At 36.6% G+C, this 20,921-nt stretch overlaps 1 protein-coding gene across 4 annotated transcripts in view; it reads left to right on the top strand.

The window, feature by feature from the left end:
- Positions 1-20,921, top strand: part of LOC140497227 (phospholipid-transporting ATPase ABCA3-like) — a 264,641-nt gene that overhangs the window by 182,504 nt on the left and 61,216 nt on the right. For all 4 annotated transcript variants that reach the window (XM_072597913.1, XM_072597914.1, XM_072597912.1 and 1 more), the window contains 4 exons: positions 128-383; positions 563-767; positions 7,887-8,106; positions 19,919-20,071. In XM_072597913.1, the coding sequence (XP_072454014.1) occupies positions 128-383; positions 563-767; positions 7,887-8,106; positions 19,919-20,071 (834 nt within the window). The remainder of the gene's footprint in view (positions 1-127; positions 384-562; positions 768-7,886; positions 8,107-19,918; positions 20,072-20,921) is intronic.

Genomic DNA, 20,921 nt, shown 5'->3' with positions numbered 1-20,921 from the left:
AAACTTAGACTTGTAGGCCTCTTGAAGACAGATAATATAATTTTCATTTATTTTATTTCCACCTACATATGGAAGAAGTTATATAGTTCATATCATCTGACTTACCTCAAATGCCTCCCTACTTTAGGTGACCTAGAAGAGTTTCTAAGGAACAGTAGAAGCTGTATTGAAGACTGTATAGTTGCATTTTCCATTAAAGTCAATAAAACCAACATTGTTGCCACTGCTCTGTTCAACAATGAGGCATTCCATTCACCTGCAACATCCCTGACAGTGGTGGATAATATCCTATTTTTATTATTTTGTGGCCCCAAAGCTTCTCTTGAAGTCTTCAACAAACCTCAGCCTCATCAAGTCATCAGTGCTGAAAAACATTTCTTTGGGTATGTGTACCTTTCCTTCTCCTTAGGTTGAAGGGGAAGAGTAGTTTCAACAACTTTATTACTTCTCCTACTTTAATTGTGTTTACCATTTATGTATACTCCGGAAATTTATGTATATAGAAGGAATTTTTCCTACTTTCCACATATATTAACATGTCCCTATGTCCTCTCTCTTACAGTTTTTCTAATGGATATGTACTTGCCTTTATTTTAAATTTTGGCCTAGCTACCTTGGCAAGTAGTTTTTCTCGACAAACAGTCACTGAAAGAGTCGTTGGAGTGAAGCATATCCAGTTTGTGAGTGGTGTATATGTCCTAAGTTTCTGGTTGTCTGCACTGATGTGGGATCTCATCAGTTTCTTTATTTTCTATTTTCTGTTGATGGTAAGTATCACATGAGTATATCTTTTCCTATACCATAGAAACTCCTTCTTTAGTCAGTGTACTTTGAACTCACACCAAGCCAGAAATGGTCTGCAGCTACAGACTGAAGCCTCAACTCCTGATACTAGGAAATCCAATGTAGAATCTCCATTTTGAGTATTTCCTCCATCAGGAGAAAAAGGTTAATTTGTTGGTAACTTTCTTTCCCTAAAAATAGAGACAACCCTTCCTAAGTTTATCCATCAGCATATACTAGTCATAGAGCTTCTCTTAAGATAAAAACATTCTTTTGGTTGTTATGCTAAGCAACCTGCCCTATCTTACTGGAGTCTGTAGTAAACTTTGTTATTGTCCTAGGCATCCTCATTCTTAAGAACTCTTAGGTAGGCCATGTGGCCTATCTCCCTAGCTATGCCAAGAATTCCTATACAGAGAATTTCTAGTTTTACTTCTTCCCCTCCCAAAAGTTCCATCCTTGGAAACACTGAAATTCACATAAGGCTGAACAGAAGAGAAAATATCTTTTATTTGGTTTCTCTTTTCCATCAACCTTCCATGCTTCATCAATCCCCTCCTTATTTCTTTCCCTCCTATACTATGTCTATGTAACTGCTTGGTATTTATTTGTATTTAATCTGTTAATATTTATCCTGCATATACTTATAAAGAATTTTGTTGTCTCCCCTTACTCTATGAATAAGGATAAAATTAAAGACACTATGTTCTCATCTCCATCCCCAACTCAGCTATCTTATCACTCGTAAACTAATCATCAGATTATTTTAATACTACCTTAAAGCTCCTATTCAAAATAGAAGATCTGGTACATCCTACCTACATGCCCAGGATCTCTCAGTCTATCAATAAACATTCATTTCTTAAAGGTCTACTTGGGCCAAGCACTATGTACTGTGTATCAATCAATTTCCACTTCACATAAGGAACTTGCATTTTAACAGAGAAAACAAAAAGTGCATATAGAAACATATGCAGAATAAATAAAAAGGGAGTAAATGCCAACAAATACTAAGTATTAAATACAAAATAGTATGGGAGGGAAGACATTATTTGGGGGAAGGAATGGATCAGGAAAGTTCAGGGATGAAGATAGAGCGTAAGCTGTGCTTAAATTTTTTTTAATTTTTATTTTCAGTTCCAAACTCTCTCCCTCCATCTCTTCCCCCACCCATTGAGAAGGCAAGAAATACCATACTCATTATCATTACATCCATAATTATTATATATATATTTTGCATGTGAAGTCATGCAAAATGCTTCCAAGTTAGCCATACTGTAAAAAAAGAAAAAGGAAGGGGAAAAAATGTGGAGGGCAGAGCCAAGATGACAGAGAAGAGAGTGGGACTTACCTGAGCTCTCCCAAATTCTCCTAAAACAACTTTAAATAATGCCTCAAAACAAATTCTGGAGTAGTAGAATCCACAAAAGAACTGGGTGAAACAATTTTCCAGCCCAAGACAACTTAGAGGGTTGGTAGGAAAGACCTATTGCACCAAGGTGTGAGTGGAATGCAGTCCAGTGCAGGCTGCTACAACAGACCAACCCTCACAAATCACCAGCAAGCTTTGGAGGTTGGGATGGGAGTGGTGATGACTAAATCAGTGGTGGCAGCAGTATCTTCTGGAGCTCTCTTACAGGTGGTAAGAGAGTTGGACAACTGATCAGAAGGAGCTTACAAAAGGGTTCCTTTGCTGGTACTGCAGATGCAGGATTCTGTTTCACTGCCCATACACAGTTCTAGGTGGCAATCTTGGGCTATAGGCGCAGGTGAGAAAGAACACTAGCATATCAGAGCTTGTGGTCACAGGGAAGTGTGATCTGGGATGGAAAAGAGTGCTTGTGGTTGCTCATAGACGAGAGTACTGGCCAGTATGGTCATAAACACAGCTCTCCTTAGATCATACCACCTTGAAAGAATTGAAAACTTATAGACCCTCAGAACTAGCTCTGAAAACAGCTGCAGAAAAAGCCTAAAGCTTGTGAAAGAGCTCCCTCCACCCCAGGAGCAGAACCCAACCTTACCAACGAGTTAAAAGTCAAGAAATAGGTTGGAAAAAATGAGGAAAAGCAAAGAAGTTGAGCATAGAAAGTTGCTATGGTGACAGGGAAGATCAAGACACAAACTCAGAAGAAGACAACAAAGTCAAAACTGCTACATGCAGTGCCTCAAAGAAATGTGAATTGGTCTCAGACTGATTTCTGGAAGAGCTCAAAAAGAATCTTAAAAATCAAATAGAAGAGGTAGGGGAAAAATTGGGGCAAAGAGTGAGAGTGATGGGAGAAAATCATTCATGAAATACGAATCAACAGCTTAGTAAAGAAGGAACAAAAAAACCAGAATAGGTCAAATAGATAAATCAGCAGTAAAAAGAAAAAAAAAACAGAAGGAAATATGACCTTCAGATCTAGTAAATGACTTCAAGTGCCTATGCATAAGTACTGTAAAATTATGGGAAATTATTCAATACTTGATGAGACAGAGGACCCTAAACATTGTGTTTCTCAGTGATTTTAGAAAAGAAATGAGAATTTTGAGTGGAGAATTTAGGGAGTGCACAGCAAATACAGTAAGCAGAATAGAAAAATTTGACTGTAATGACAAGTCTCATAAGAGAAACGTTAACTTGGGAATGTAAATGCAACAGTAACATTAAAAGAAAACACACTCATTAGGCAAGCAAAACATACTAAAGTCAAAGACAGGATTCACAGACACAACCCAAACCTCATAGGTTTCCCAAAAGAACACAACAGGACAAAAAACCCTTATCACCATAATAATGGAAATAATAGAACTACCTAGTATTTCTAAACATGGAAAATAAAGCTACAATTTTAAAAATTCACAAGTCACCTCTGGATAAAAAACCCATGACTGCAAATTATAAGATGCATGGTGGTTAAATTTAACAACTCAATTCAGAAATGAGTTCTGCAAGTTATTAGAAGAAAGACCTTCAAATACAAATGAAAAGACATTTGAATGATGCAGGACTTTAGCACTCACTAGAAAAAATGGGGAGGAAATGGAATAATATGGACTGATGAACAATGGAGCTCAGATGCAGCCCAAGGTGACCCATCCTATAAATTTGAACTTAACATTCAGGATAAAAGATGGATATTCAATAATATAGAAGAGTGTGAAACATTTTAAGAAAGAAAACTGGATCAAATGAAGAGATAAGGAAGATACTACCAACATGTTCTGTCATGGAAGAGAAAGGTCCACAAATGTCCCACATTGTACGTTTTTTGACTTTTCCAGTTTATTGATAAGTTATGCTGACTTTTCTTTTCTAAAGAAAATATTATTTGTCATATCACATTATTAAGAGAGAAAAGGGGAGAAATACATATGATACTAGGGTGATGTAAGATACAGAACATATCAATAAAAACATGCTAAAAATGAAAACCAGAACTGAAGAGAACTTAAACAACCCCAAACAGCAGAAATGCAGGAGCAGTGAATGAGCATAGCAGGTAAAGACAGTAACCACAACAGAGTGATGATATGATGAGGAGTAAGAGACTTCTTTATTAATGTACACAAGGAGATAGGGGTGAAGGTAGAAATCTGGTAGAGATAACTATGAGGACATAGATGAGTTATTATGGATAAAACCTGTCAACATTCTGTATATGGGTGAGTGCTTCTTTTGTGGGACTACATTGTAACATGGGGGAATATGTAATAGGTGGCAAAGGTATTAGGAGAACAGAGAGAAGTGAATGAGGTCTTGGGACAAATCAAGGTTTAACAATAAGGGTAAGATAGCCTCTTTGGTTTCAGAAAGAGAAGAGTCTACTAGGAAATTGGTGATGAGAGGAGAAAGGCTGAAAAGGAGGGGGCAGAGAAGTGATTTCATTGATGAATATTCCTATAAATGAAGAGATAGGTGGTGAAAGGAGGAGACGACGTTACACTGGATGAAATCTCAGGGACTTTGTGCTTGAAAAATCTACTTGTCCTAGGGGATGGGAGTTAGAATCCCTGGGGACAAGTGGCTTCTGGAGGAATAAGAGAGCATGGACACAGGAAATTTCTGGGTGAATGGAGAAAAAAGTCAACAAGAAAGGGTGTAGATCAGTGATGGGATGCATAATCAGTGACATAGTTCAAGAGGAGCCTTACCATGAGGCAGTGCTAGATAGTGCAGTGGATAGAGTGTTGGACCTGTATTCAGAAAGATTTGAGTGGTGTGACTCTAGGCAAATCATTTAACTTTTGTTTGTCTCAGTTTCATTATCAGTAAAATGGGGATAAAAATAGCACTTCCATTGCAGGGTTGTTGTGGGGATCAAGTGAGGTAGAGATTGCAGAGCACATGGCGCATGGTAGGCACTATATGGATATTTCCTATTATTATTGTCATTGCTCTGAAAATGAGGCACAATGGAAAAGAGGAATCCATGGGATGAGCAATTCAAGGCAGTGGTAGGAAGCACCTAAAGGGGAGACTGCAGAATGGATACCTTGGAAGCTTTGATAGCATGAAGAATACAGAAAAAAAGGGAGAGACTAGATAATAATAGGATCAGAGAATATGAGTCTAGAGAAAACAGAGAAGATAGATAATGAAGAGATAGATGGAAATACTTTTTAGAAAGAGGCACCAAAAAAAAAAAAAAAGAAGAATTGTAAAAACTAAGAAACAGAACAACCTGAACTGGAGGAGAGGAAGAGGGAATACCGAATGAAAAGAGGGTATCAGGGATGACAGGAAGAGAGCCAGTGGGAAAAGAGTCACCTGAAAAAAGAGATTAAATTAACTGAAGGAACATAATACTGTGTTTATAACAGAAGAGCGAACTTAAAACTGAAAAGCTTCTGCACAGACAACATTAATATTTCTAGGATAAGAAGGGACAGGGTCAAATGGGGAAAATCTTTGTATTAAAACTTTCAGATAAGGGTTTGGTATTCATGTATATGTCATATATATGTATTTATAATAGCATATCTCTCTATATAACATATAAATATATCATTCCCTAATAGATAAATGGTGAAAGTATAGGAACAGATAGTTCTCAAAAGAACTGCAAAGCATTCACAATCACATGAAAAAATGTTCCAAATCACTAATAATAAGAAAAATGAAAATCAAAGCAACCCGAAGGCTTCACCTCACACCCTTAAAAAATAGCAAAGAGTACAAGAAAACAGCAACAATCAATGCTGAAAGAACTGTGGAAGGACAGGAACATTTATACATTGTTAATGGAGCAGTGAAGTGGCACAACTATTTTATAAAGCAATTATGAATTATACAAATAAAGTGACTAAAACATTATATCCTTTGAACCAGAAATTCCATTACTGAACTTCTACCCCGAGGAAGCCATTAATAATGAAAATGCCCATATACTCCAAAATATTTATAACAGCATTTTTTGTGATAGATAATTATTAGAAACAAAATAAATGCTCATCAATTGGGGAATAAACAAACTGACATTTGAATGGAATGGAATATTACTGTGATTTAAGAAATGATATTTCATAAAATAGTATGGAAAGATCTATATAAACTGATGTAGAATGAAGTAAATAGAGCCAATAAAGCGATAAGCACAGTAACTACAATTTAAATGGTAAAAACAATATCCCCAAAATCAAAAGTAAATATAGCAAACATATATAGATGAAGTGGAATTCAAATGAAAAGATATGAGAATACAACTCCAACCTAACCCTTTGAAGATGTAGGAGGTCCACAAATGTTATATATTGCATGCACTTTCAGACTTTTTCATGTATGATCAGATGTGTTTTTTTCCCCTCTTCTCCTTCTTCAAAAATGCTGTTGTCATATGGGATGGATCTCTGGGAGGTAGAGGATACATGGGATACCATTGTGATGTAAAAAATAGAAAGTATTAATAAAAACTTATTTTAAAAAACTATCCTTCTTTCAGTCTCCCTACATCATGTATCTTGTCTGAAAACTGGCCCTGGACTGGTCAATCATTACTGTTTCCATGTTCCTTTGACTGAATACAGTCACATGGGGGGAGTGGGACACCTCTTTTTCTGATTTCAGGGAATTTCATCTGTTTCCTCTTCCCCTATCAACTTGGAAAGTCCCTCATCTTTTCTCCAATTAGAAATCAGATCACCCAATTTTGTATCCTGGTTTTCTTTTAATTAATTGGTCTAATTTGATTGTTTTTAATGCATAAAATGCTGTACCCTTCTCCCACCTCTTCCCCATTCAGCCAAACTTGAGGTTACTTGGTCCCAATTTGCTATGCAATTGGCATGCATTACTTAATAAATTGATATACTTGGAAGCTCAAACTTTGTTTCCTCAGTCATTTCATCTTTCACCTGCCACAGAACTTTGAAACCTAGGTATTTACAGTAGAATTAGGTTTTATCTAGGTGGAATGCCCACTGGGAAGCTTCATTACCTGCCAGATTTCATTTAAAAGTACCCTGTCTCCCAAGAGCTAGTAGGTACAGATAAGAATAAAAGTTGAGAACTCACAGATGCTGGAGTGGTATGAAGCACTGTTTCGAAGTCTCTGGGTCTCAGGTTTCTCATCTATATAATAGGGGACTCAACTTAGATCATCTCTGAGGTTTAGTTATCACCCTTTAAAGTTCCTTCTCACTCTACTGCCTTTGTAGTCTACTTACATCTTATTCCCTTCCCCATACTTTTCCTACAGGATATTCCATCTCTCAAATCCAATTCATCAACTCTCCCTGACACCAGAAAGTTCACAGAGCCTGGTCCTAACACAAAGTCTAAAGTTAAAAATTAGTCTGAAAGAATGAGCAAACAAAAAAAGAATGCCAGTGGAAAAAAACAAACGTTTTACCCACCTTTTCCTAAGAAAAACATTTTTGTCTATTTTTCCAAGGATAGTTTCCCAAGAATCTTAAAAGGACTTCAGAGGAAAGTATTTCTTAATATTTCTAGGGAACTAAAAAAGGAAGTTTTTAATATGCTTCCATGATAAATTAATTTGCTCTACTTTTAAAGGTGAAACTAGCAGTTTGCTTCATTGATATTCTGGATTAATATCTTGTTTGTTGTACCATGTTATTTCATTCTACTCAACACCTTTACTTTGTCTCTGTCTCAGGGATTATTCAGAGCCTTTGATATGAAAATTTTTTTTGAACACGTACAATCTTTGAATATCTTATTTATGTTCATCTTATATGGATGGTCCATCATTCCTCTCATGTACCTGATGAGTTTCTTCTTCTCACAAAGTTCAAGAGCAGAATTCATCCTTTTCCTATTCAACATATTTTCTGGATTCATCAGCGTGTTCTTTGACTCCCTGATACATTTCAAAGGTAAGATTATCAAAAACTACTTTCCCTCTAATTGGCCCTTTCACAGGATGTAGTTATTAGAAAGTGCAATCAATCAGCTTTTGGAATAGGAATTTTACAAAACAGACAAGGTTCTATGAACCTGTGAAAGTCCATGCTTGTAGATATCCCCTAATCAAAGAGGTGAAACTCAGATTGACCAACCTGTATTGGGTTAGGAAAACTAGATTTATGTGGTTCGGCGTGTTGCTTGAAGTTTCTCCCTTCTCCAATTGATCCTTTACTCAGCTTTCAAATTGAATTTCCTAAAGTACAAGTCTAACCATCCCACATCCTTATTCAATCAATCCTACTGCCTCCAGAATCAATTCTCTTAAAACTCTTCATAATTTGTTTCCTTCCTACCTTTGTCATCTCCTTATACTTTACTCCCTTCCATATACTTTTTCATTCAATAACTTTGGCTTCCTTGCCATTCCTCCCAAAAGTCATTCCATGTCCCAAGTTCAGACATTTTCATTGCATAGAATGCATAGACCCTGGCCCTAAATACAACTCCAAAGCCAGAAAGTAGACTGAAAAAATGAGCAAACCAAAAAATCTCACCATCAAAAGCTATTGTGACAGGGACACTAATGACACAAAGCAGAAAAAGAGAATTATTCTAAAAAACCTATAAGTAAAGCATCAGTGAAAAACACAGCTTGGGCACAAATTCAAGTGCATTCTTGCAAGAGACAAAGCAAGAATTTTTTCAAAAAGTGGTAAAACTTTTTTTTTTATTAAATGAAAGGAGAATACCAGAGGAAAAGTTGGAAAAGAAATAAGTACTGTGAAAAAAAGAATTGAAAAGATAACAGCTTGTCATAACAGATATAAGAACCTTGCCAAACAGGAAACTCCCTGGAAGTTAGAACTGACTAGATAGCAGCCATTTTCTCCATAAAACAACAAAAATATGCAAACAAAGTCAAAAGGATAAAAACTAGAAGGAAATTATGATCTCAGCAAAAATAACTGACCTGGAAAACAGATCAGAGAAAAAAAACTATTGAGCTACCTGGAGACCATGATCAAAATGAGATCCTATTTTAAGAAACCATCCAAGAAAACTGCTCAAATTTCTTAAAAACAGAGGGCAAAGTGGGAATAGAAATAGAAAGCTCCACCAGTCAGTTCATTTGTATACTAATTTATGGTGTGTAAATACGGTGGAACATTCTGTTGTAGTGTAAGAAAAGATGAAAGGGATAGTTTAAGAGACACCTGGATCTTAGCTATGCTCTGGAAGACAAGATCTTATTTATTGGTAAATTCTCACTTTACCAGCAAATTGCTTATGCTCAAAATGTTATACCTCTATTTATCTTATTCTGACCTGTAACACTGTGCATGTTTGTAATGGGGGTTTTGTTTTCCTTTCATTCTCCATGGGGTGAGGAGGCTTTGGGATAAGAGTGAGAGAAGGTGGATTTTTACTATTTGACAAATACATATATATGTGTATGTGCACTTGTGTCTGTTGCCATCCCTCTGAGACTATCTCCAATTTATTCCATATATATCTCACCTGTATGTAATTGATTGCATATTATCTCACCCATTAGATATAAGATCAGGGATTGATTTTTGCCTTTCTTTGTATTTCTAGCACTTAGCACATTGCCTGGCACATAAGTAGTTGCTTTATAAATTGCAAATGTTTGATTTGTTGACTTTTCTCCATCACCACCACCACTACCCAAATCTTATCATATTGGGTCTTTTTTGGAAGCGATTTCTCAAACTGATATTACTAACAAAGCATCTGGCAAAGTAGCTGGTAAAAAGGGAGAAATTATTTCTAATTGTGAACCCTAGAAAGAAGGAAAGTATATTTAATTTCTTGTAAACAAAATATTGTAGGACTCTGGTGTTTAATCCACTCTGCTATCTATTTCTGTTTTGTGAGAGAACTCATCCCATTCACATTCACAATTGTGATTGTTATGTATTTCACTCCAATTTATTCCCCCCCATCCATTTATACTTTCTCTCTGTCCCTCCTTATCAGTGTTTGATTCTGGTCACCACCTCCTTCAATCTGCTCTCCCTTCTATCAGCCCTCCTTTTCTATTTCCTTTCCCCTCCTACTTCTGCCCTCTCTTCTATCAATCCTCCATTTCCTTAACCCTTTCCCCTCCTTCCATGTGGGGTAAAATAAATTTGTATACCCAACTAAGTATGTATATGTTTCCCTCTTTGAGTCAAATCTGATGAGAGAAAGATTTTAAAAGTTCTCACCCCCCCCATACACACACTTTTCCCTCTGCTATAAAAGGTGTTTTATATGTCTTCACATGATAGAATTTACCCTATTCTGACTCCCCCTTTCCTCTCCTCCTGATACAATCATTTTTTTCACCATTTAATTATTTTTATATCATCACATCAAAGTCAACTTATATCCACACCCTCTGTCTATGTATACTCCTTCTAACTGCCCTAGTAGAGATGTAGTTCTCAAGATTTACAAGTATCATCTTCCTGAGGGATATAAACAGTTTAATCTTATTTGAATAGCATGTTTTTTCTTGTTTTCCTTTTTATGCTTCTCTAGAGTTTTGTATTTGAAGACTGAATTTTCTGTTTTAGCTCTAGACTTTTCATCAGGAAAGTTTGGAAGTCCCTTATTTCATTGAATTTCCATCTTTTCCCCTGAAAGATTATGCTTAATTTGCTGGGTAGTTGATTTGTAGTTATAATTCAAGTTCCTTTGCCCTCCACAATATCATATTCCAAAACCCTTCAATTCTTTATTGTAAAGCTGCCATGTTCCTTGGAATTTTCACTTTGGGATCTCTTTCAGGAAGTGATTGGTGAATTCTTTGGTTTCAGGACTTCAGGTCAGTTTTCCTTGATAATTTCTTGAAAGATGCTGTCCAAGCTCTTTTTTTGATTATGGCTTTCAGGTAGTCCAACAATTCTTAAATTATCTCTCTTGGATCTATTTTCCAGGTTTGTTTTCCATCTGTTAATTCTTTTCATTTTGTTTGACTGATTCTTGATGTCTCATAGAGTTGTTAACTTCCGCTTGCCCAATTCCAATTTTGAAGGAATTATTTTCTTCAGTTAGCTTTTGTATGTCTTTTTCCATTTGGCCAATTCTACTGTTTATGGAGCTATTTTCTTCAGTGGATGTTTGTCTTTCCTTTTCCAAGCTGTTGACTCTGTCTTGTATTACTTTCATTCATTTTCCCAATTTTTTTTCTCTCTCTCTTTATTTGATTTCTATCTCTCTTTTTTGAGTTCTTCCAGGAAGGCTTTTTGAGCTTGAGACCAATTTATATTCCCATTGAGGCTTTAATGTAGGCATTTTGACATTGTTATTCGCTTTGGGTTTTGATCTTCCCTGTCACCACAGCAGCTTTCTACGATAAGGGCTTTTTTCTGTTTTTTGCTAATATTTTTAGCTTATTTAGTGACTATAAAAGTTGAGTTCTGCTCCTAGGACACTGTCCCAAGCTTCTTGTGTGGTGGGGTAAGAGGCCTTGCTTCCTGTGTCAGGGCCTCAGATGCTGGTGGCTTGCCCACTGCAATGGATGTCTTCACCTAGTCATGCCTGTTATGCCTAGGCTTCTGGAGCTAGGAGTTTGTCTTCTGTGCTGGCACTGCAGTCTTCACAGCTGGCCTGCTGAGGCAGGACTGAGGGACCTCAGCTACTGATCTGTGTTGTGACTAAGAGTCTCTTGATGGCTTGCCTGGAAACCCTCTATACTAGGCGGCACTTCCCTTTTACCCAAGTGAGACAGAACTTTCCTAAAGTTCTTCTAAGTTATCTTAAGATGGAAAATTATTTCACTCTGTCTTTTTGTGGTTTCTGTCATTTTAAAGTCCATTTAGAGGCTTGATTTTAAATTGTTTCTGAAGGAAGCTGAGGGGAGCTCAATCTCCTCGCTTTTCTTTGACATCTTGGCTCCACTTCCAGATCCAACTCAGGTTTTTTAATTTTTAAAATAAAATAAAATTAGGTAAAAAAAATTTACATCTCTTTTTTGTATTCTTTTCATTATCCACCCACCTTTTGTGTCTATTTTATACCTTCATTCTCTGATGCATGACACCTATAATTACCATGTCTCTCTTGTTTCTCTATATTCCTACATCTCCTAGGTATCCATTCTACATTCTCCCCTCTAGGCACTTTCTGCCACTGCCTGGTGGGGCTTGACCCATGCATTCTCATTTTGCATACCCGCTGTGCCTCATCCCCAGAAAAAAATAATTTGTTGTAAGTAGCATAGAGGATGTTGACCCACAGTAGGGCCCTTCCTCCACCATGACTGAATTTTCAGTCCACCAGAGTTCTCTATGCTTTCCTGGTTACCGTTTTTTTGACATTTGTCTCAAAAATCTCCTCCTTGGTTCCATGTTCTCTCACTTACCCAAATGTCATTTGCTTCCAGGAATTGTAACTCCCCCTTTCCCAATGTAAGATGAGTAGTAAGATGAGTATTTGCTTTTAATATTTTTAAAAAATTATTTTGAGTTCCACATTCTCTTCCTCCCTGCTCATCTCTCCCACACCCAATTAGAGGGCAAGAAATATGATATCACTTATTCATGTGAAATCATGCAAAATATATTTTGATATTAGCTATGTTTATACAAAAAAGGAAGAAAAGGTAAAAAAAATACAATTCAATTTGCACTTAGTTCATCAGTTCTCTCTTTGGAGCTGGATAGCATTTTTCATCATTAGTCTTCTGAAATTGTGTTGGATCATTTTATTGAATAGCTAAACCTTTCACAGTTGGTCATCTTTGCAATGATGCTGTCACTGTGTACAATGATCTGGTCCTGCTCATTTCATTTTGTATCAATTTATATAAGTTTTTCTGGGTTTTTCTGAAATCTGCTTGTCATTTCTTATAATAGTATTAGAATACGGTCATATACCATAATTTGTTCAGCCATTCCTCAATTGATGGGCATCCCATCAATTTCCAATTCTTTGCCACAAGTATAAATATTTTTGTACATATAATTCTTTTTCCATTTTCTTTGATTTTTTTGGGATACAGACCTAGTAGTGTATTGCTAGGTCAAAGGGTTTTATACCACTTTGAGAATAGTCACATTGTTCTCTAGAATGGTTGGACCAGTTCACAATTCCATCAATAGTGCATTAGTGTCCCTATTTTTCCACATCTCCTCTAGCATTTGTCATTTCTCTTTTCTGTCACATTAGCTATTTTGAGGGGTGTGAAATGGTACCTCATAGTTGTTTTAATTTGCATTTATCTAATTAATAGTGATTTAGAGCATTTTTTCATATTGCTATAGATAGACTTAATTTCTTCTTAAAACTGTCTGTTCTTATTATTTGACCAATTATTAATTGGGGAATGGTTCTTATTTTTATAAATTTGAACCAGTTCCCATATATTTGAGAAATGAGGCATTTATCAGAGAAACTGGATAGAAAAATTCTTTACCAGTTTTTTTCTTCTAATTTTGACTGCATTGGTTGTGTTTGTGCAAAATCATTTTAATTTCATGTCATCATAATTATCCATTTTGCTTCTTGTGAACTTCTCTGCCAAGTCTTGTTTGGACATAAATTCATCCATAGTTTGGACAGTTAAATTTTTCCATTTTCCCCTAACATACTCAAGAAGTCATCCTTTAAGTCTAATTTATTGGTCCATTTTTACTTTGTTTTGGTACATGATGTGAGATGTTGGTCTACACCATTTTCTGCCAAGCTGATTTCTAGATTTCCAAGCAATTTTTATCAGATGGTGAGCCCTTTTCCCAAAAGCTTGGAACCTTGGGTTTCACAAACACTAGATTAATCTGGTCATTTACTACTATGTATTAAATACCTAATCTATTCCACTGATGTAGCACTCTATTTCTTAACTAGAACCAGATTGTTTTCATTTCTACCACTTTGTAATAGTTTGAAATAAAGTACTTCTAGGCTGCCTTCCTTCACATTTTTTTAATATTCTTCACCTTTTTATTCTTCCAGATGACTTTCTTCACTATTTTTTCTAGTTCTAAAAAAATAATTCTTTGATAGTTTGGTATTGGATAGAATTGTCATTTTTGTGATATGGTTCATCCTATTCATGATCAGTTAATGTTTCTCCGACTGTTTAGAGCTATCTTTTTGTGAAAAATGTTTTGTAGTTGTGTTCCTATGTTTCCTGGGATTATCTTGGCAGGAAATATCCCTGGTATTTTATGTTGTCTGCCATTATTTTAAAATGGAATTTCTCTATCCCTTCCTTTTGAGTTTTATTGGTAATATATGGAAATGATGATTTACGTGGATTTATTTGCAACTTGTAACTTTGCTAAAGTTGTTCATTATCTCAACTAGTTTTTTAGTTGATTCTCTAGGGTTCTCCATGTATATTGCTATATCATTTTCAAAGAGTGTTAGTTTTGTTTCCTGATTGCCTGGTCTTATTCCTTCAGTTTCCTTTTCTTGTATTATTGTTATAGCTAGCATTTCTAGTAGAACATTGAATAATAGTGGTGATAACGGACATCCTTGTCTCACCACTGATCTTATTGGGAAAGTTTTTAGCTTATCCCTGTCATAGCTAATGCTTGCTCTCTGTTTTAGATCAATATTACTTATAATTTACAGAAAAGTTTCATTCATTTCTAGGATTTCTAGTGTTTTTAATCGGAATGGGTGCATTCTATTTTGTCAAAAGTATTTTTTTCTGCATCTATTGTACAATCATATGATTTTCATTGGTTTTGTTATTAACATTGTCAGTTTTGCTTAGTTTTCCCATTGAATTAGCCCTGCATTCCTAGTATAAATTTCACCTACTCATAGCATATGATCTTTATGATATGTTGCTGTAATCTTGCTAATATTTGGTTTAAAATTTTTACATCAATATTCGTTAGGGAAATTGGTCTAGTTTTCTTTGTTTTTGCTCTCTCTGCTTTAGGTGTCAAAACCATATCTTTGTTGTATAAGGAATTTGACTAGGAATCAATTTTTATCTATTTTTTCAAGTAGTTAATATAATATCTAAATTAAATATTTGATAGAATTCAATAGTAAATCCATCTGGTCTTGGGGATTTTTTCTTAGAGACCTCATTTATGGTTCATTTAATTTCTTTTTCTAGGATAGGGTTAGTTAAGTATTCTATTTCCTTTTCTGTTAATCTGGACAATTTATGCTTTTGTAAATATTTATCCATTTCAGTGAGATTTTCATTTTTACTAGCACATAATTGGACAAAATGACCCCTTAGAGTTGCTTAAATTTCATCTTCATTGGTGATGGATTAATCCTTTTCATTTTTGATACTGATAATTTGATTTTCTTCTTTCTTTCTAAAAATCAAATTAACTGATGGTCTATTTTTCATAAAACCAACTCCTAGTTTTATTTATGTAATGGGTTTTTCTACTCTCAATTTTAGTAATCTCTTCTTTGGTTTCAGGATTTCTATTATGGCGTTTAATTGGGGATTTTTAATTTGTTCTTTTTAAATTTTTTAATCAAATGACCATTTTATTGACATACTCTTTCTTATTTTTACTGGTGTAAGCATCTAGAGATAAAAATTTTCTCCTGTCTTGCTTTGCCTGCATGTCACAAATTTTTGTATGTTGTCTCATTATCTTTAATGAAATTATTAATCATTTCTGTGATTTGGAACTGCAACCAGAGCCCCTTCTCCTTTGTCACCACCCATGAGCACTCCTTTCCACCCTGAAACTGTGACTAAGAACTTTGTATGAGCCACATAGCACCAGGTCCTGTGCAAAATGTCTGCAAAAGGCCCTCGTAATCTTTTTCTGACCAGTTTGCTGTCTCTAGGCTGAGCTCTGGATAGTGTTGCTACCTCTGCCATGGTGTCCAAAACCCACAACTAGCACTCCTGCTGCATGGGTTCTGGGGCCCCCAACTCAGTGTCACAGATCTCTCCTGCTAACCTTCTAAATTGTCTCAAGCTGGAAAAAAATGCTCCATTCTGACCTTTTGTTGATTATATTGCTCCAGAATTCAATTTGGAAAGTTGTATTAAGATTGTTTGGAGGGGGAATATTGGGAGAGTCTGGCTGGATTTCTACCTGTGCTCCTCCATTTTGGCTCTACTCCTGAGGAGACTTTTCAAACAGCAAATCCCTCAGACCACATCCAATCTAAAGTCACTGTCTCCCTTCATAGACCATAGACCATAGACCATCTCTTATCCACTCTTCATCAGTGAAACCCCTTCTTACCAGGTAAGGCCTCCTTCTTTTCCTCATCTCTTCATTTTCCCCCCTCTTCCTCATCCAATCCCTTGTACATTCTTCCCTTTCTGAGACCACAGAAGCCATCTTCCCCTCATTGCTAGCTTTTGATTTGTCTACAGCACATCACACATTTCTTTCTATCCACCAGCCCTCCCCTTCCCTTTCATGAGCCTTCTCATGTGTTAATAAGAAAAAAAACCTCATTGAATCACCTATAGGCAGGTTATCATAAAATTCTGTCCAGAAATACTTCCTGTCTACCTCTTCACTATTACTTTTATCAGATTTCAACCTTCACTCTTGTCTCTTTTCAGTACTGCTTTCTTTCTTAAAATATTCCAAACTCTCCTTTATTGTTGATTATTAATATTTTTCATGTATGTGTTAGCTCAGATTTGCAGGTTAGAATACCCTGGGCTTCATGTTGAATTCCAATGCTTTTTGGAATACATTATTCCATTCCCTCCTATGTTTTCTAGTGGGTACAGAACAGTCTTATAATATTGAAATATCTTTTCCTTTGTATTTTAAGGTCTTTCTCTTGATGGCTTGCAGGACTTGATGTTTTTAAATGGAATTGTTAAACTTAACCATATGGAATTTTGGAGTTTGCACCTTTGGACTTTTTTTCTGGGGGCAATCTGTTAATTCTTTCAATTGGAATTTCATTTTTTTTTTATGTTCAGAAGTTCTGGGCAGTTCTCTTCTATTATTGCCTTCATTATGGTTCTAAGGTTTTTTCTGTCCTGTTTTGTTCCTGGAGACTTATGATCCTTGGGTGGTCTCTGTACATCCTGTCTTCAAGACCAGTATGCTTTTCTTGCATAGTGCAATTTTCTTTTAATGTTATTGCTTTTTGCTTCTCTTATTCTAGATTGTCCTTCATTTCTATGCATTTGCTTTCCTAATGAAATGTTCTCTCTGTGTGTGTAAGTCTTTTTGTTTCTCTGCCTCTCTCTGTTTGTCTCTCTCATTTCTCTTTTGAACCACTCAAAGACACTATGTTGTGGTTCTGTCTTCTCCCCACACTCTGCAGGGTTCTCTGTCTCATCAAATGTTGGATTATTTTTGCTTGGTTTGCAGTATCTAGTCATAGATGCCTACTCCCTGTTACTAGATCTGGATGTCATGTTTCCTTCTGTTGCCACTGGGAGTTTTTTCTGTTTATTGACCTGCTTGTATTCAAGGTCTTTGAGTGTTTTTCTTCCTGAAATCTTAGGCAGTCTTTCTCCTCATTTCATAGCTCTAAAACTCTGTGGTTCTATTGAAGAACTCTTTTCATGAAAACTCTCATCATACCAGTTCTTATTTCTAATACTTTAATTTCTAGAATCTTATAGGACAAAGTCAGGACTTATTTTTTTTTTTCTCCCAGCATGGCTTCTGTTTTATATCAAGTAAATCAAACTTACTTTCTTCCTCCAATTCTTGTTTACCATGAGAGATTTCCTTCCATCCCTCAGAAGTGAGGTCTTTATATCCTCTGTGGGAACAGAGTGAAATAGATTATTGTCCACTAAAATATCCTAACCTTCTTTGACCAATGAAGCAGTGAATAACCAGAATCATTTCCTTGATAATTTCATGAAAGATGATGTCTAGGCTCTTTTTTCGATTGTGGCTTTCAGGTAGTCCCATAATTTTTAAATTGTCTCTCTTGGATCTATTTTCTATGTCAGTTGTTTTTCCAATGAGATATTTCACATTATCTTCCATTGTTTCATTCTTTTGATTTTGTTTTGTGATTTCTTGGTTTCTCATAAAGTCATTAGCCTCCATCTGTTCCATTCTAATTTTGAAAGAACTATTTTCTTCAGTGAGCTTTTGAATCTCCTTTTCCATTTGGCTAATTCTGCTTTTGAAAGCATTCTTCTCCTCATTGGCTTTTTGAACCTCTTTTGCCAATTGAGTTAGCCTGTTTTTCAAGGTGTTATTTTCTTCAGCATTTTTTTGGGTCTCCTTTAGCAGGGTGCTGACCTGCTGTTCATGCTTTGACTGCATATCTCTCATTTCTCTTCCCAGCTTTTCCTCCACCTCTCTAAGTTGATTTTCAAAATCCTTTTTTAGCTCTTCCATGGCCTGAGCCCACAGAATATTGAGTCTGGATGTTTGGGATACAGAGGCCTTGACTTCTATGTCTTTGCCTGATGGTAAGCATTGTTCTTCCTCATCAGAAGGGAAGGGAGGAGATGCCTGTTCACCAAGAAAGTCACCTTCTATAGTCTTATTTCTTTTCCCTTTTCTGGGCATTTTCCCAGCCATTGACTTGACCTCTGAATATTCTCCTCACACCCACCTCGCCTCCTGATCCTCCCAGCCAGAGCTTGGGGTCTGAGATTCAAATGCTGCTTCCCAGCCTCATGGTTTCCGCAGGGGCGGGGCTGCTATTCAGTGTGAGATTAAGTTCAGGTACTCAGGTGGGGGCAGGGCTGCCTCTTGGGCTCAGTTCCCTCAGGGGGTTTATGCAGAGACCTTCAACAATGGATCCAGGCTCCTACCTGCTTGGGGAGCCCTGGTCTGCCACTGCATGAGCTAATGTCTCCCAAGGGGGTCTGAGTTATGGGGGCATCCCACTCCCCTCTCGACCTGCCAAGAAGACCCTCTCACTGACCCCCATCACCTGTGGGTGGAGGGACCCGCGTGGCCGCTGGAGATCCCGTCCCTGAAGCCCGCTCAGATCTGCTCCTCTCTGTGCCGAGGCCATGGCAGGGCTGGGCTGGTCTCCGTGTCTGCAGCACGACGGACCTTTTGCGAGAGGTTTGCAGGTCCCTCTGGAACAGAAATCTCCTTTGCTCCACTGTGCTGTGGCCTCTACTACTCCAGAATTCGCTGTGAGTTCCTTTTTACCGATGTTCTATGGGTTGTGAGTCCGGAGCTATGTGTATATGCGTCTTTCTACTCCGCCATCTTCCAGAATCATTTCCCCTGGTAGACTAATTCTCTCTCTTATAATGAACATAAATGTTGGTCTACTTGTTAAAGAACAGGGAGCCTGTGACTTACTACAAATCTTCAGTCTGTCTCTTTTCCCCATATATGCCTTCATATGGGTCAAACTTGGTAGTTATGTCAATTCAGTCTTAAAGTCCTTTAAAACAAGTCTCAGTAACATAATTTACTAATTCCTTATTATCCAATTATATAATAACTTAGAGTGGAGAATTCTGCTTCATTGTTGGAAAAAAACTCATTAACTTGTAGATACATTTCTGAGAAGATGTATTATCATTCTTAGTTTGTTAAAATGAAAAAAAAAATCCTATACCTTTCCTGCCTCTTCACCATTTCCCAAGCTTTGTGCCCTTTAGCAACATAATTTTCCTGTTCTGAGCCTCAAATTGGGTTGAAAACGGGAATATTGGTCCAAATGTTTCTGGATATCTTAGGCAGCAGGGACATGGATCATATTGTATAGAAACTGATAAAAGCAAAAAAATTTCAAGAATTCTGATTGCCATTAGGAGAAACACATGTATGTTGCCACTGGGGTCTTCATCGGCCTTTTTTGTTTGCCTTGGAGAGGTATATGTCCTATGATGAAAGCTAATCAATCACCTTTCCATCACAGTGTTCGATTTGGGAGAGTACTCAGAAATTGTGACCAGTTCATTCCTGCTGATTCCCAATTATACTTTTGGGATGTCCATGAAAGGATTTTTTGAAATTTTTCAGGCCAATAAACTCTGTGCTATTGCTCCTACCTCTGATTGCCCAGAAAATGGTAAGTACCTTTGAATTCTCCAGAAACTAGATACAACTCCCTAACCCAATCTTTTTTTATAGCTCTCCCTATTTTAGAGCATAAAACAGAGTGGTTGGAATCAATCAAAAAGAATTCATTAGGCCCCCACCATATGTCAGACACTATGTTAGGAACTAAGGACATAAATACAAAATAAATTAATTCCTTCCTTTAAGGATCTTAAATTGTGCTCAGAGGACACAATATGTTCACAAATTCATATGTGCAGTATTTGTGAAAAATTAAGGAAAAGTGATATTAGTAAGGAAGGACACTACATTGGAAGATTCATGAAAGACTTTTTGAATGAAATGACCTTTGAGCTGAACCTTGCAAGGAGTCAGGGGTTCCAAGAGGTACTAGTGACAAGGGAGACCATTGAAGTCATGAAGAACAGTCTGAGAGCAAGAACACAGAAGTGCCAGATGAAATGTTATGTAAAGGAAACAACAAGGAAGCCAATTCTGCTGGAAAAGAATGTTTGAAGGGAAGTGGTGGGCAATCAGCCTGGAAAGATAGACATAAGCCATATTGTGAAAGGCTATAAATGCCAAACAGGGCTTCATATTTTATCCTAGAGGCAATGAAAGGTGAGTGAAAACAAAGAGTTAAAGATGACTTCTAACTTGGGAACCTGGGGCACTAGAAGAATATCATGCCGTGGACAAAAACAAGAAAGTTAGGAGAAGTTGGGTTTAGGTAGAACAATAATGAATTCAGTTTTTGACATGATGTGTCTAGGTAAAGATATCTAGCTGGAGTTCAGGAGAGAAATGAAGGCTATATCTAAAAGTCATCTGCATAGAAATGATAGCTGAATCTATGAAAT

The sequence above is a fragment of the Notamacropus eugenii genome, chromosome 3, assembly GCF_028372415.1.
Source record: "Notamacropus eugenii isolate mMacEug1 chromosome 3, mMacEug1.pri_v2, whole genome shotgun sequence".
In the NCBI taxonomy this organism is placed as follows: Eukaryota; Metazoa; Chordata; class Mammalia; order Diprotodontia; family Macropodidae; genus Notamacropus; species Notamacropus eugenii.
Note: the sequence above shows the minus strand (reverse complement) of the source record. Positions and strands in the feature narration are given on the sequence as shown.